Source organism: Phoca vitulina, unplaced genomic scaffold (assembly GCF_004348235.1).
Source record: "Phoca vitulina isolate PV1807 unplaced genomic scaffold, GSC_HSeal_1.0 scaffold2, whole genome shotgun sequence".
Lineage (NCBI taxonomy): Eukaryota > Metazoa > Chordata > Mammalia > Carnivora > Phocidae > Phoca > Phoca vitulina.
In genome coordinates, this window is record NW_022589705.1 from 8,149,964 (window position 1) to 8,164,839 (window position 14,876).

The 14,876-nt window shown below is 35.3% G+C and overlaps 1 protein-coding gene across 7 annotated transcripts in view; it reads left to right on the forward strand.

Moving 5' to 3' along the window:
* The window catches only part of ST7L (suppression of tumorigenicity 7 like), a 123,461-nt gene that overhangs the window by 59,615 nt on the left and 48,970 nt on the right, over positions 1 to 14,876 (forward strand). For 6 of the 7 annotated variants that reach the window (XR_004301397.1, XR_004301399.1, XM_032421444.1 and 3 more), the window contains exons 4-6: positions 1,665 to 1,719; positions 5,422 to 5,537; positions 11,865 to 11,943. Coding sequence is in view for 5 of the 7 variants with exons in the window: in XM_032421444.1 (XP_032277335.1) it covers positions 1,665 to 1,719; positions 5,422 to 5,537; positions 11,865 to 11,943 (250 nt within the window). In the remaining 2 variants the exon portion in view is untranslated. The remainder of the gene's footprint in view (positions 1 to 1,664; positions 1,720 to 5,421; positions 5,538 to 11,864; positions 11,944 to 14,876) is intronic. The other variant, XM_032421429.1, reaches the window with a different exon arrangement.

Sequence of the window (14,876 nt, forward strand, 5' to 3'; positions counted from 1 at the left end):
CTAAGTGAAGTTTTTCCTTGTGGTCCAAGACAGTTGCTCTCGTTTATGCCATCATACCCACATTCTAATCAGCAGGAAGGAGACTAGGCCAGTAGAAGGCCACCCTTTCCCCCTACTCAATCCCACAGCAGCCAAGGATACGTCTTGGAGTGTTACATACTATTTCAGCTTACTTCGTACTGGTCAGACCTCTGCCAAATGGCCACAAGTAGCTATAAGGGAAGCTAGAAATTGTAACCATTTTCTTAGCATACATATGCTCAGCTAGTAATTAGGAGATCTTCTTAGATAAAGGAGAGAACAGAGACAATTAGCCGTTTCTGCCAACATAGCAAAGTTAGGAAAAATACTTTTTCTTCTCAATATATTTACAAAAGCATCAAAATCTTAGTTATTCATGTATACATAATCCATTGTCATACTTTAATTGTAGGCTATTCCTCTATATGTAATCCAGTAATACAAAGTAAATATTATTAATGATATGCAATTAGGAAAGTAAAAATTTGAAGGCCAGATAGAAATGATATTTTTGGATTATTGTCCCTTTAATTTGATATCAGTAAAATTCATACAGTGATAATAGAAATGACCTAATTCCATAGAGTGCCATAAAGTCTCATTTGTTCAGTAAACCTAACCACTAGAGTTGTATTAGTTTAGTAGAAAAATACTGCCACTTTTTAGATGTGGTCAGGGAAAGTCTCTGAGAGAGTGCCATTTAAGCTGAGCCCTGAAGCATGAATGGTATTGACCAGGAATAGTAGGGATGGGACTGGCAACCATTTAAGAGTACAGGAAGGAATAATGGTATTTTTCTTTCCCCTTTTCTTTTCTCCTCTTTCATAAAATAATTACAGAACTCCTAAGAATGAGACATATTAAGATGAATATGACATAGATCTGTCTGCAAGAAGCTGAGTCCAGTATATAAATAATTATGACAATAATGCATTATGTAATCTTATTCCATGTTGTGAGATTGAGTATATCATTGCATACAGAGAGCGAAGACACTCCCTACCCTGCACTCTAGCCTAGCTATACTGTGTGGCTTTTATGATCCTTCCTCTCCTTAGAATGTTCTTAATCTGGCAACCTTCTACTCATCTTTTACCATGATTCAATGTCAGTTCAGATGTTACCTCCTTTCTAAAGCCTTTTCTAATTTCCCCAGAGAAAAATTAATCACTTTCTTTTTTTCTTCTCTTGGAACAAAAAGTATCTCTACTATAGCACTTATCACACAGTTTAGATGGTAGTTTACGTGACTGACTCTCATGTGACATTTCATTCATTTAAACAAGTCAGTTCCAAATGCTGTGCTAGGCTCCAAGAATACAAAAATGAACAAAGTTGTAAAAGCTCATATTCTAAAGGGAGAAACTGAAAACCAAATGGATAATCACATTGTAATATGTTAAGTGAAGTGCTGTAATTGAATTATGAACTAAATGCTATAGAGATAAAAATAGGAGACTGACTAGATTTAATTGTATGTTGCGTGACAGCAGGGGTGGTCCAGGCCTTATTCATCTTTGTGCTGTCTGGCTAGCACTGTGCATAGCATACAGTGACTATACAATGAATGTTGGTGAAATTAAGATTTAACTGCAGTTGATTAAGCTAATTCATTTCCCTTTTTCCTCCCCTTTGTTTTTTAGAATGCAAGGTATGGAGAAACCCTCTAAATCTTTTCCGAGGAGCAGAATATAGGAGGTATTGCATTTTGCTTTCAGTATAATTATAGCATTAGTTTTAGAGTAGAAGTATTACGGAAACATTTGTTTTTATAAACACATCACAGCTCTTCTAGTTGGAGACACTGATGTATAATAAGGTAAAATGATTAGCCCAAGCTTTAATTGGCAGCATCTTCACTGTATTTACTTCAATAATCATGAGAAACATTGCTTCAAACCATATGTTTGTGATAATAGTAAGTATACATTTGGCTCCTGGTTTTGGCAAAAAGCCTTTTCAGAGAATTCATGAGATTAAGAAAAGAAGTACAAATGTCAACATATGGTTATACATATATGCTCAATTCCAAAATTTGAGGACTCACAAGAAAATATCAATTTGAACGTTGAATATGAACTTCATTTGTGCAACAGTACCAGGGTATAGTATTTTTTTTTAATTTTTTTTTTTTTTTTGAAAGAAAGAGAGCACACACGCATGTGTGGGGAGGAGCAGAGGCAGAGGCAGAGGGAAGAGAGACTCTCAAGCGAACTCCCCCAACATGGGGCTTAATCTCATGACCCTGATATCATGACCTGAGCTGAAATCAAGAGTTGGTCGCTCAACCAACTGAGCCACCCAGGCGCCCCTTGTATTTTATATTTCTATTTGCTGTCCACACTACTATGTCCATTTCTCTTCTGGTTTTAACTCTAAACGAGAAAACAGCTTTTGACACTTAAACCCAAAGATACTTTGTTTTAATAAGAATTGTGTTTTACCTGGAGGTAGACTGGGGCATGTTATTTAATTCATTGAACAAGAAACATTAGGTGTCTACTATGTATGGCCACTGTGCAAAATGATGGGGATACAGAGTGACTGAGCAATAATCCCTGTGCTTAAAGACTCGATAGTGTAGGATAGTAATATCCTGGGAAGGGAAAGCTAGGTTTTTATGAGTGATGCCTTTAGTCTTTATTAAGGGATTCTGCAAGAAACAAGTCCTTGAACTTCTCAGTCCATTTGTTGAAATAAAAAGATTTTAGGCTATTTCTTATTGTTTTACAGTGTTCACAAAGATATAAAAAAATAAATTTCCTGTCTTGTTATCGGGAACACTTATACTTCTTTTTGAATGATTAGTTTCTCTTAATGTAAAAGTCTCAATTGCATTGATAATCATTGTGTGGTTTTAGAAAGCTTAAAGTCCTATTGTAGTCAGCGTTTAGTAAGTGTGCAGAACTCTGATATGTATTTCATATGTTAGATTCATTCCTGGCTCACTGTATGTTCAAATTTTTGCTTTTACTGAGTCTTTTTTATTTGCTTCTAATTAAGGTCATTAATATTGTACATTATATTTTTTTAACTCCTTTAAATCATTTTGGGAATAATGTAGATCGTTAATAAGTAGTCTTTTTACAAGTTTAGAATATGTAGCAAAACTTTGCTAGTTGAACAAGGATCTACTTTTTTTTTTTTTTAAGATTTTATTTATTTATTTGACAGAGAGACAGTGAGAGAGGGAACACAAGCAGGGGGAGCAGGAGAGGGAGAAGCAGGCTTCCTGCTGAGCAGGGAGCCCGATGCGGGGCTCGATCCCAGGACCCTGGGACCATGACTTGAGCTGAAGGCAGATGTGTAACGACTGAGCCACCCAGGCGCCCCTACTTTTTTTTTTCTTTACGATAATTTCTCGCAAAATAGCTTAAAAACTTTAAATAGCAATGCAACTTGGACTATTAAATTACTTAAAATCTTTTATCATGTACATTTAAATAATACTTATAATGTGCTTTTAAAATACCTTTTTTTGGATTTTAAAATGTATGTATAGTCACTGTAGAAAATTGGAAAAATGAAGAGATGTATCAAAAGGAAAGTAAAAAAAAGAAAAAGTAAAAATCACCTTTTCCTACCACTAAGTGAAAACTGCTATTAGTATTTCCATCCAGTCTCTCTTCTGTATGCATGTATAGAAACAAAACTTGGGCATCATTATGTGTATATAATTTTACATCCTTTTTTTCTAACACAGTGTATGAATTTTCCACAGAATTTCTTTATATATGAATTGCTTTTTTTTTTTTTTTTTTTTAAGAGGGTGAAGCAGAGGGGCAAAGGGAGAGGGAGAGAGAGAATCTTAAGCAGATGCTCCACTGGGTGTGGAGCCTGACAAGGGGCTTACTCCCAGGACCCTGAAATCATGACCTGAGCTGAAATCAAGAGTCAGACGCTTAAAGCTGACTGAGTCACCCAAGTGCCCCTTCATACATGAATTTCTTCAAAAACATGGTTTTTAATGATTGTACTCTATTCTGTTGTATGGAGGTACCTTACCTTACCTATTGCTCCCCTATCTGGGTCACAGATTATGTTTCACAGTCAACATTTACACTAGAGGGGTATCTTTATATATAAATATTTAGCATATGATATTAAACATCTGTGATTATTTCCTTAGGGCTGATTTGTAGCACTGAGATTCCGGAATTAAAGGGTTGAACAGTTTTTCCCCTCTCCCTGTTACTATTTTCTTTTTTTATTTATGGAGATTTTCAAAAATTAAAAAGTAGAGAGAATGGCATAGTAGAATTCCACACACCCATCCCCTACCTAGATGTGAATATTTTTAAGACTCCTAATAGATATTACCTAATTGATTTTTGGAAAGAGAAATGTAAATGCCAATTTACACTTATACCAGCAGTATGTGTGAGTCCATATTCCACCTCATCCTCAGCAACATATATTTGCCATTTGACAGATGAAAAGTAAAAATTTGTTAATTTAATTCACTCTTTGTTAATTACTGAGATTGGACCTTTAAAAATGTATTTATTAGCCAGTTTTGTTTTTTTTTTAAGATTTTATTTATTTATTTGGCAGAGAGAGAGATAGCGAGAACAGGAACACAAGCAAGGGGGAGTGGGAGAGGGAGAAGCAGGCTTCCTGCTGAGCAGGGAGCCCAGTGCGGGGCTCAATCCCAGGACCCTGGGATCATGACCAGAGCTGAAGCAGATGCTTAACGACTGAGCCACCCAGGCGCCCCTATTAGCCAGTTTGTTAACTTGCTATTAATTGTTGTGGGTTTCAGGGGGATATGAAAGTTTAAATTTCTAATTTAGTAAAATCTGGAAAAAGTTTCTATTTGCTTTCTGCTTTGAAAGCCCTTTACCATTTTGACATCTAATAAAAGGCCACCTATGTTTTCTTCTAGCTTCTTTGTAGTTTTACTTTTAATAATTCTAATTCACTGAGAATTTAAGTATATTTAATAAGGTATGTATCTAAGTCAAATTGTTCTATCCCCTCATCTAATTTAGAAGCACTAATAATCTGGCCTTTTCCCTTTTGATTTTTGATGTTTTATTGTCATACTCTAAGTAGTTTGTATTGTTATCTCTTGTTTTTCTGATAATAAGCTTTTAAAACATCCTGAAATATGGGCGCCTGGGTGGCTCAGTTGGTTAAGCCACTGCCTTCGGCTCAGGTCATGATCCTGGAGTCCCGGGATCGAGTCCCACATCGGGCTCCCTGCTCAGTGGGGGGTCTGCTCCCTCTGACCCTCCCCCTTCTCATGCTCTCATTCTCTCTCTCAAATAAATAAGTAAAATCTTTAAAACATCCTGAAATAGAAGTTGTAGCAGTATATTTTTGCATTTTAAATAGTGTCTGTTGTAGGTAAAGGTTCTCTCATGTTCAATTTACATATTTTCTTGTGTTTTGGTAAAGATACACTTGGGTGACTGGTAAAGAGCCACTTACATACTATGACATGAATTTGTCAGCTCAGGACCATCAGACGTTTTTCACCTGTGACACGGACTTTTTACGTCCTTCAGACACAGGTATGTGTCATATCTGTTCATGGGGTAAACAGTGGTGATGAAAATTATTTTAAAAAGTCTTTAGAGTTACTAATTATAATATACAAAGTTATTTGGCTTGAGGTTGTTTTGCATCATGGATAAGAGACCCAGATAAAATTGAAACTAATTATGAATGTAAACTAGGTTGTTACACTACCTACCTTTCTTATAAGGAATTTAAAGTATTTTATAAAAATGTAAAATTACTTCTTTTATTACTTAAAAAACCTTTCAGATCAAATACAGCAACTGTTCATGCAGAGAACAGTATACCCAGTTTGGTCTGGGGAATTAACATGTGCAATTATACATAAGAGTAAGGCAAAGTGTAAACCCAGGCATGGCATGTAGATTAAAATGGAGTATATTTTATCCCAGTCATAAATTAGAGGTGCATGGAAAGTGGTGGAAGATCATAGAAATGTCTGTGTTTAGGTCTAAGTCTTCTCTATGGATTATAGTATTGAGACTCTTAAATACATGGTTAAAGACAGAGATCTTTATCACTATTCTTTTACTTGGAATGCCCTCTCCTTTCATATCTATCCTCCCACTTTTATGCTTCCTGCTTTTATCCTTCAAGATCCAAATTAAAAGTCACATTCTCTAGGAACCCTTCTCTGGGAACTCCAGAGTTAAACACTTTCTTCTCTGCAGTTCTACAGTACTTAGTCCAAGCCTCACTGAAACCATTCTAGTTAATTTATTCAACCACAAACATTTACTTGTTAATTTTATCATGTTGTTTTATTTTATTTTTTTTATCATGTTATGTTAATCACCATACATTACATCATTAGTTTTTTTTTTTTTTTTAAGATTTTATTTATTTATTTGACAGAGAGAGGCACAGGGAGAGAGGCAACACACGCAGGGGGAGTGGGAGAGGGAGAAGCAGGCTTCCCACAGAGCAGGCAGCCCGATGCGGGGCTCGATCCCAGGACCCTGGGATCATGACCTGAGCGGAAGGCAGACACTTAACGACTGAGCCACCCAGGCGCCCCACATCATTAGTTTTTGATGCAGTGTTCCATGATTCATTGTTTGCGTATAACACCCAGTGCTCCATTCATGTTGTTTTAATGTTTATCTTCCCTAATAGAGTGGGAAACTTTGGAAAGCAGGGACTATATTCTCATCATCTTTGAATCTTTATCGTCTAGCACATTGTCTGGCATACAGTAAATATTAATATTTATTCTTTGATGAAAGTATCAGTGAATGACCTTGGTGTCACAGATGTCTTAAGCAGTTTCACTAATAATAGCTAACACTTGTATAGCACTTATTATGCACCAAGCACTGTTCCAAGCAATTTATATAAATGTACTGATTTAATATTCCCAATCATTTTATGAGATAGGTACTTTTATCAGCCTCAGAAATAAAGGAATGGAAAAAAGGAAGGAAAGAAGGAAGGCAGGCAGGCAGGCAAAGGAAAATCAAGTTATATGCCAAGTAATCTAGGTAATAAATGATAAAGCTGGATTTCAAATTCAGGTCTGACTCTTAACCACTATACTACTACTGCTTCTACTCACCGTAGTGATAGGCAAAAGAAAATCACCACTAGGGGTCTGAAAAATAGCCAGTTTTCCAGCATTGAAGTGAATTTTTTGTGATCTATATCTGTTGGACTAAATATACTAAGGGTGGATGATAGCAGGAAATCCAAGGATCTTTGGAATGGTTACATAAATGGGTTTAATTGCAAATAGAAAAAGGAATTGCTTTATGTTTACATGCTTAGTGTTTATATTAATGGCAAAAGTGTTGGGTTGGGGAAATAACAGAAATAGAAATTAGTATGTCATGTTAACTTTAAGGACTAAAGTTGACTCTAAAAGTAACTCTAGAAATTAAGGCTTTTCCTCCTTGTCACAAGCAGAATTGCAGACATTGGCAGGCTTTTCAAGTAGCAACCATGGCTATCCACTAAAGCTGTGCTCTTAAAACATTTTTGTTCACTTATCTCCTAAAGGATTTTGAAAAACTATGTATCCTTTCAAACATTTTTAACTTGATATCATAAGATTAAATAATTGCAAAGAATATGATTTTTAGCATATTAAAGACAGTTGAAAATAAAACTAGAATACCCTATATTTGAATGTATCTCAAGAAATCTAATGACTTGATACCCACCATTATCCATTGAAAAAGACATTGATGAATACTCTTTAGCAGTAGTAAATTTTATGTAAGTCCTTTTGCTTCTTGAACTCATCCATTTCATACGTCTATATTATTTTATTATAATTATTATATACTTGAGAGTCTTATCACACATGCTTTTCCACAGTAAAATTTTTTGTGTAAGTTTTTAAAAATTTTAATTTCCTTTTATCATAAGATTCTAAATGGTATCATGTACTTTAGTTATATTTTTGTCAAATCCTTGGAGCTACATATTTGGTATTTTCAGCTTTAGAAAATGTTCTCCATATAACCTTGTTGGCCGGGTGAGTTCTCATTGTCAATTCTATCAACCAAATCAGACCGACTTTCTGACAGAAAAGTCTGACTTCATTTTAAGTCAAATAAACATGTTAACATGCATCTCTGTGACAACCATTTCTCTTCAGAATTTAGATTCTAAGAAAGATAGATAATTCTTGGAGCTTTGCCTAGAGCCTATCACTTGGCCAAAATAAGATTCCACCGCCTTTATTATCCTTTTTTTTTTTTTTTTAAAAAAGATTTTATTTATTTATTTGACAGAGAGAGAGAGAACAAGTAGGCAGATAGGCAGGCAGAGGGAGAGGGAGAAGCAGGCTCCCCGCTGAGCAGGGAGCCGGAGACGGGGCCTGATCCCAGGACCCTGGGGTCATGACCTGAGCCGAAGGCAGCCGCTTAACCGGCTGAGCCACCCAGGCGCCCCTATTATCCTTTACTAGTGCCCCCTTTGCCTTGCTGTGAGGGGACCTTCCCTTAGTAGCAACACATTCTTTGACAGTAAGGGGCGAGGGGTGCTGATAAGTGGAACTGATAAAAATTGTTATCGCTCCCTCCCCTACAACATACTTGCATTCAGAGTATCCAGGGGCTAGAATACTCTTATTTCTAAAGCCAAGCTTCACTGTTAAGTAAAAGCAATTCCTGTTGTAGGTGCCTTGACAAACAAATGGCTTTCCCAAAACCCAAACTTTGAATTGTCCTTTGGGCAGTTGGAGATTTTTACACTTTAGGGATTGCACCTTAGAAAGATTCAGGAGGGGGGTGCCTGGGTGGCTCAGATGGTTAAGCATCTGCCTTCGGCTCAGGTCATGATTCCAGGGGTCCTGGGATCAAGCCCCACATCGGGCTCCTGGCTCAGCAGGGAGCCTGCTTCTCCTTCTCCCTCTGCCTCTCTCCCTGCTCATGCTCTCTCTCTCTGTATCTCTGTGTCTCAAATGAATAAATAAAATCTTTAAAAAAAAAAAAAAAAAAAAAAAGATTCAGGAGGGATGAGAAGTAAGAGTTTTTTCTGTAAAGTAGAAGAAGGGAATATATCTTTTGGGGAGTGGCGAAGCAGATGTTGGGTAGGAAAGGGAAACCAGCATGATGCATAGACCAATCAGAGGAACATTCTTCAAGTAGATCAGTTCTAGGAAAGAGTCATATAATGTTGAGACTTTATAAATTGGTTTTCTTAAAACCACACATGCTATTTTGGTCCTTGCAAAGTTTCGTGTACTTCTAGAGGTATGCATAATCCCATGTAAATACCGAGCTCAAGGACAGACTCCATCTGTGAATTGATCCATTTTGATCTTTTCAGACACTCACATAAAGGTAATGATTTATATCTGTAGTTTTATATTAAAAAATGTATACATATGTGTGATATTACAAATTTCTCCTGATGAATTGTCATCAGTTACTAAGTTAGTAGATTCTGTTCTCATCTTATTCATTTATTTATTTAAGGCAGAAAACAAACATATCTTCAGGACCAGCCAGCAGTATTCTTTTTTCGTTGTTTTTTTTTTTTAAGATTTTATTTTTAAGTAATCTTTACACCCAACGTGGGGCTCAGACTCACAACCCTGAGCTCAAGAGTTTCATGCTCTACCAACTGAGCCATACAGGCGCCCCTGGTCAGCAGTGTTTTTGGAATAATTTGTTTTCATGGTATTTTCTCTTCAACACTTAAGAATCAGGAGATTTAACATTTGAACCCAGATTTACACTTTTTAGAAGTTGGAAAATATGGCAAAACTGGACCTGTAAGTCCACCTTGTAATAATCAATTAGACCCAAGCTGTGACTCTCTCCTTTAGTGCACATGCTTTTAGTTTACGCATCTATGTTTTCTGCTTGGTCTTTGTAGGCATCTACATTTACAACCTCTGATTTTGGGATTGACTATTCTCTTTTCTGCTTGATAGCATATTGGAATATTATTTAACTTAAAAAAATAGATAAATTTGATTGAATTGCTGATTGCTTGTGTTGTTTTTTAAGCATATCAAGAGCTCTTAAAGAGGACAGTTAAGCAGCTCTTTCTGCCCACGGGTCCTGTCCCTGTGCTTTAATAAAACCACCTTTTTGCATTAAAAAAAAAAAAAAAAAGAGGACAGTTAAATACTAAATCAGCATTTTCCTTTTAATTATTCCTAAGCCTTGTTTTAGAAAGAAATACAAATTTTTCTTCTTGTACTTTATTTCCCCTTTCCCCTTTGACTTGGAACTGAATAAGTTGTGAGGATTAATCTTGAAAGTCTGGATAGAGCAGTTGAAAACTTAAGAATACGAATAAGAAAAAATGCTTAAAGGTGGATCAGATGACCTTAGTAAAAAAGAAAGAAGTGCAAAGAAGATGAGATAGTTTCCATGTATTAAATTAGCAAAGATTGATACTACTCAGTGTTGCTAAGTAGGGAAACAGTCTCTCTGTTTCTATCCTCCACTCTCCTCCACTGCCTGAAAGAATGTAAATTAATACAATCTTATTGAGAAGAGTTTGGGAGTTTATATCCAAAATCTTTTAAAAGATGCATACATTTTAATCAACGATTCCACTTCCAGAAAGGAAATATTGGGCCAGGCATGCAAAGGTAGATGTTGAAAGATGGTTATTACAACATTTCTATAATTAGCGAAAAATTGGGTGTAACTTAATAATTTAAAAGAATTATTTCAATAAATTTTGACATATACTTAATAGACTAGAAGACCAAATAGCCATTTAAAATGTTGATTAAGATTTCAGTATCCAAATTTGATTTGTAAGTTAAATCATGTAAGTTAAAGAAGAAAGCCCCATCATTAAAACTGGCAAGTCTAATATTATTCTTTATTTTTATGTAATATTTTAAAGTTTCAGCAAAATCCTATTCTTTACCTGGTTATTATCAGATGGGTGCTGACTTGCATCAATTTGTCAAGTTCAGGAAGCATTAGCTGTCAGACAGCTGGTGACATGTTCGATATGAGAAATGTATTTTTGTTACACAAGTGGAATATATTGTCTTCTTTTCTAAGCCAAGACTAATATTTTGTTTCCAAAGGAAAACTCAAACATTTTCCACATTATTCTTTCTGGACAGTTGTAGGTTTTGTTCCAAAAGCAACATTCATAGATTCTCTATTTTTCTTATCGAACTTGAAATAGGCCAGATAGTTTCATGAATCTACTTTGTTTATTTGTTTGTTTAATTTTTAACAAACTTATTGTTTAGTATGAAATTTTATTTAGTATTTATTAGTATTAAATTTTCATTTTGGTATAGTAAATGGTAGCAAAACTAATATTATTATTTTAGAGAGATCTTAATTCAGGCTTTTGTTGAATCTTGGTACAGACATTTTCCATAAATGTACTAAATTCTAAATTAATTGCTTGTTCCACCTTTTTGTACAAAATGCAAATTCAAACATTCTTCCCGGATTGAATCATTGATTAGACAAAGACTTTGTTTTTAAGTGTTTTGTATATTTTTAACAGTTCCATAGGCCCTTTTCAAAGTGATAAAAGAACTAGAATATTTCATATTGATTATAATGTGATGTCACATAATTTTAATATGCATTTAGAAATATAAATGTTCATGTATAATAATGGTGTAATTAACTGGATTAAATACCTTATATATTGTACTCAAATCAGAGAAAGAATATATTTTTCTTATGTGTGATGCTTCCAAATTTAATTTAAATTTCTCATAAGATTAAGATGAACTGGCACCCCAATTTCTAGTTTCTTATGTTTAAGAACATGTTATTTAAATCTTTGTTTACTCTCCTAGCTCATTCTTCACACGTTTTGCATAAGATTATTTATGTTTACCATCTCATCTACTTTTTGAAATATTTTTCCTACAGTTATGCAGAAGGCATGGAGGGAAAGAAATCCTCCAGCTCGAATCAAAGCAGCCTATCAAGCTTTAGAATTAAACAATGAGTAAGTTTGAAATATATGGAAAGTAAGTTTGTTTTGAAGGAAACTCAGGCAAATGATTTCATGTTCTTATGTCTCTTCCTAAGACACTTGGAGTCATTAGCAATCCCCTTTCTTTTTTTCTATACTAGAGACAAATTTTGCAGTGTTCATAGACATCTGTACTTTGCTTCTGAAATTACAAACTTATCAGTGCTTTTGAATAGAAATTATCCTAGAGATACTTTTTTAAATGGAGAATGTTGATCTAATTGGTGATAATTCTTGACAGTTAAAGAGTACTAAAATACTTATGCCACCTTTTTAAATTTTGTTTTTCATTTAAATCATTCATTTAAAGCATTCATTCAGTCCTGAGAACTTTAGTTGCTAATGGGTTTGGAGGCATGCAAAGAGGATTCAAAATAAGGAAAATGTAGCATTTATTTTTTATAGCTCTTTGTATAGATTCTATATTTTGAAAAGGCAAATGTAAAATTATAAGTTAACCTAATATTTAAGTGAAACAGATCAATAAGTATTAATCTGATACTAAATAAATGCCAAGAGTAAAATATGGCCCCAGTTGGGGTTAATCAAGAAATGCTTCCTGAATGATGTGAATTTAGCATTGTCCTTTGTATCCCTCAACAACCCCACCCCCCAAAATATGTTATCATTATTAAGAAGACCTTCCCAGGGTGGAGCAAAAATCACAGTGTAGGGAACTCAAAAGCAGTGAATCAACTTTATTGAAACTCTGGAAACTAATCAAAAGTTTAAAGCATCCTAGAGAATGCTTAATCAATTAAAAAAACAGCCAAATTTCTGTAAGTGAGCTTTATGGTGTTTTGACTTACACTGGCTCCATCCCCCACTCCCTTGCTCAGTGGCAGCTTTGAAGACAAAAGTCAGCATTCTGGGTATAGGTTCCTACTACCAGAGGAAGTGGAATGGATCTTATTGTTAAAGAATTGCGCTTGTTTATTTTGACCTGTCTGGTTGGCTCTCTGAAGGACCAGCTCAAAGGTCTTGCCTTTATTTGGGTTAATTCAGAACTCTCCCAGCGCAGACACAGCTATACTGGGGGGGGGCATTTGTTGAAAACATTTAAAGGCAAATGCATTAGTCCCTGCTGCCCTGGGGCAAGTGATAACAGCTGGGGCAAACAATAGACAAACCAGAAAGCTTGAGAGGAAAGGCTGGGGAATGAGATACTTTGGAAAATAAAGGCTTTGAAAAACTCTGACATATTCCTGGGAATCTCAGATGTCCCACACATGCCCAGGTTTGGGCACATGCTCAGAAATGACTTAAGACCCTAAGCTCTGTCTAAATTTCAGGTTCTGCACAAACAGAAAGTAAAGGCTAAGGCAGAGTTGTAAACTGCCTGACTGAATGTTGAAGGTGTGCCCCAACACACACACAGAACCAATCTGCAGACTTGGGTTTTTTTGTTTTGTTTTTGGTTCCAGGTGTTTAAGGCAATCTCTATCAAATCACTGGCTGATGAATAAGCTAAAGGAGCAGAGGCTTCACTGGTCATATATGATAATGACTACAAACTTCAGATTAGTTCAGAGAAGTCATTAAACAAATAACTACAACAACAACAACAAGCCATGGGGAGGAGGGGGAAATCTGATTGCTAGAGTTGCTAGATTATAATCTTCAAAAGGTGCAGTTTTAAAGAAATTACAAGACATTCAAAGAAACAAACTATGCCTCATACACAGAAAAGAAAGGAAATGAATGGAGACTGTCCTCAAGGAAGTCCTCAAGACTTGGACTTTCCAGACAAAAACTTTAAATCAGATACTGTAAATATGCTCAAAGAGGTAAAGGAAGCCGTGTACAAAGAACAAAAGGAAGTCATGAGAAGGATATCTCACCACTAGAGAATATCAATAAAGATTTAGAAATCTAGAAAGAAATTTAGGAAAAAAGTTTAGAAATAAAGATCAAGAAGCTCAGTGAACCTGAAGTAAGATATAATCAAAGAAATCTACAGTGAGACACATTATAATCAAGCTTTCAAAAACCAAGGACAAGGGGAAATTCCTGAAAACAGCAAGAGAGAAGTGATTCATCATGAATGAGTGATCCTCAATAAGATTAACAGCTGAGTTCTCATCAGAAACCATAGAAGCCAGAAGGCAGTGGGATGACAAAATCAAAATTTTGAAGAAAACTGTCAGCTAAGGATTCTTTTTCTTTTTTCTTTTTTTAAGATTTTATTTATTTAAGAAAGAGCACGCACAAGCATGAGCATGGGAGAGGGGCAGAAGCTGGCTCCCTCCTGAGCAGGGAGCCCAATTCGGGGCTTGATCCTGGAACCCGGGGATCATGACCTGAGCCAAAGGCAGGTGCTTAACTGACTGAGCCACCCAGGTGCCTCCACAGCTAAAGATTCTATATCCAACAAACCTATTCTTCAAAAATGAAGGAGAAATTAAGACATTCCCAGATAAACAGAAACTGAGAGAGTTCATTGCTAGTAGACCTATATTATAAGAAATGCTAAAAGGAGTTTTTCAAGGTGAAATAAAAGGATACTAGACAGTCTTGACTCCACACAAAGCAATAAAGAACACCAGTAAAGATAATTACATAAGCAAATATAAAAGTTAATGTATTTTGGGTTTGCAACAATTATTTTTTCAATATGATTTAGAAGACAACAATGTCAAACTAATTATAAATCTATATTGATGGACATACAGTTTATAAAAATGTAATTTGTGACAATAACAACATAAGGTATGGGGTGGGGGAAGAGCTATATAGAAGCAAAGTTTTGTATGCTATTGAAACTAAGTTGGTATTAACTGAAACTACATTGCTGTAAATTAAGATGTTAAAAGTAATTGTTAATTATTAACCACTAAGAAATAACTAAAAAAATATAGTAAAAGAAGCTAGAAGGGAATCAAAATGGTATGCTAGAAAATACCTAA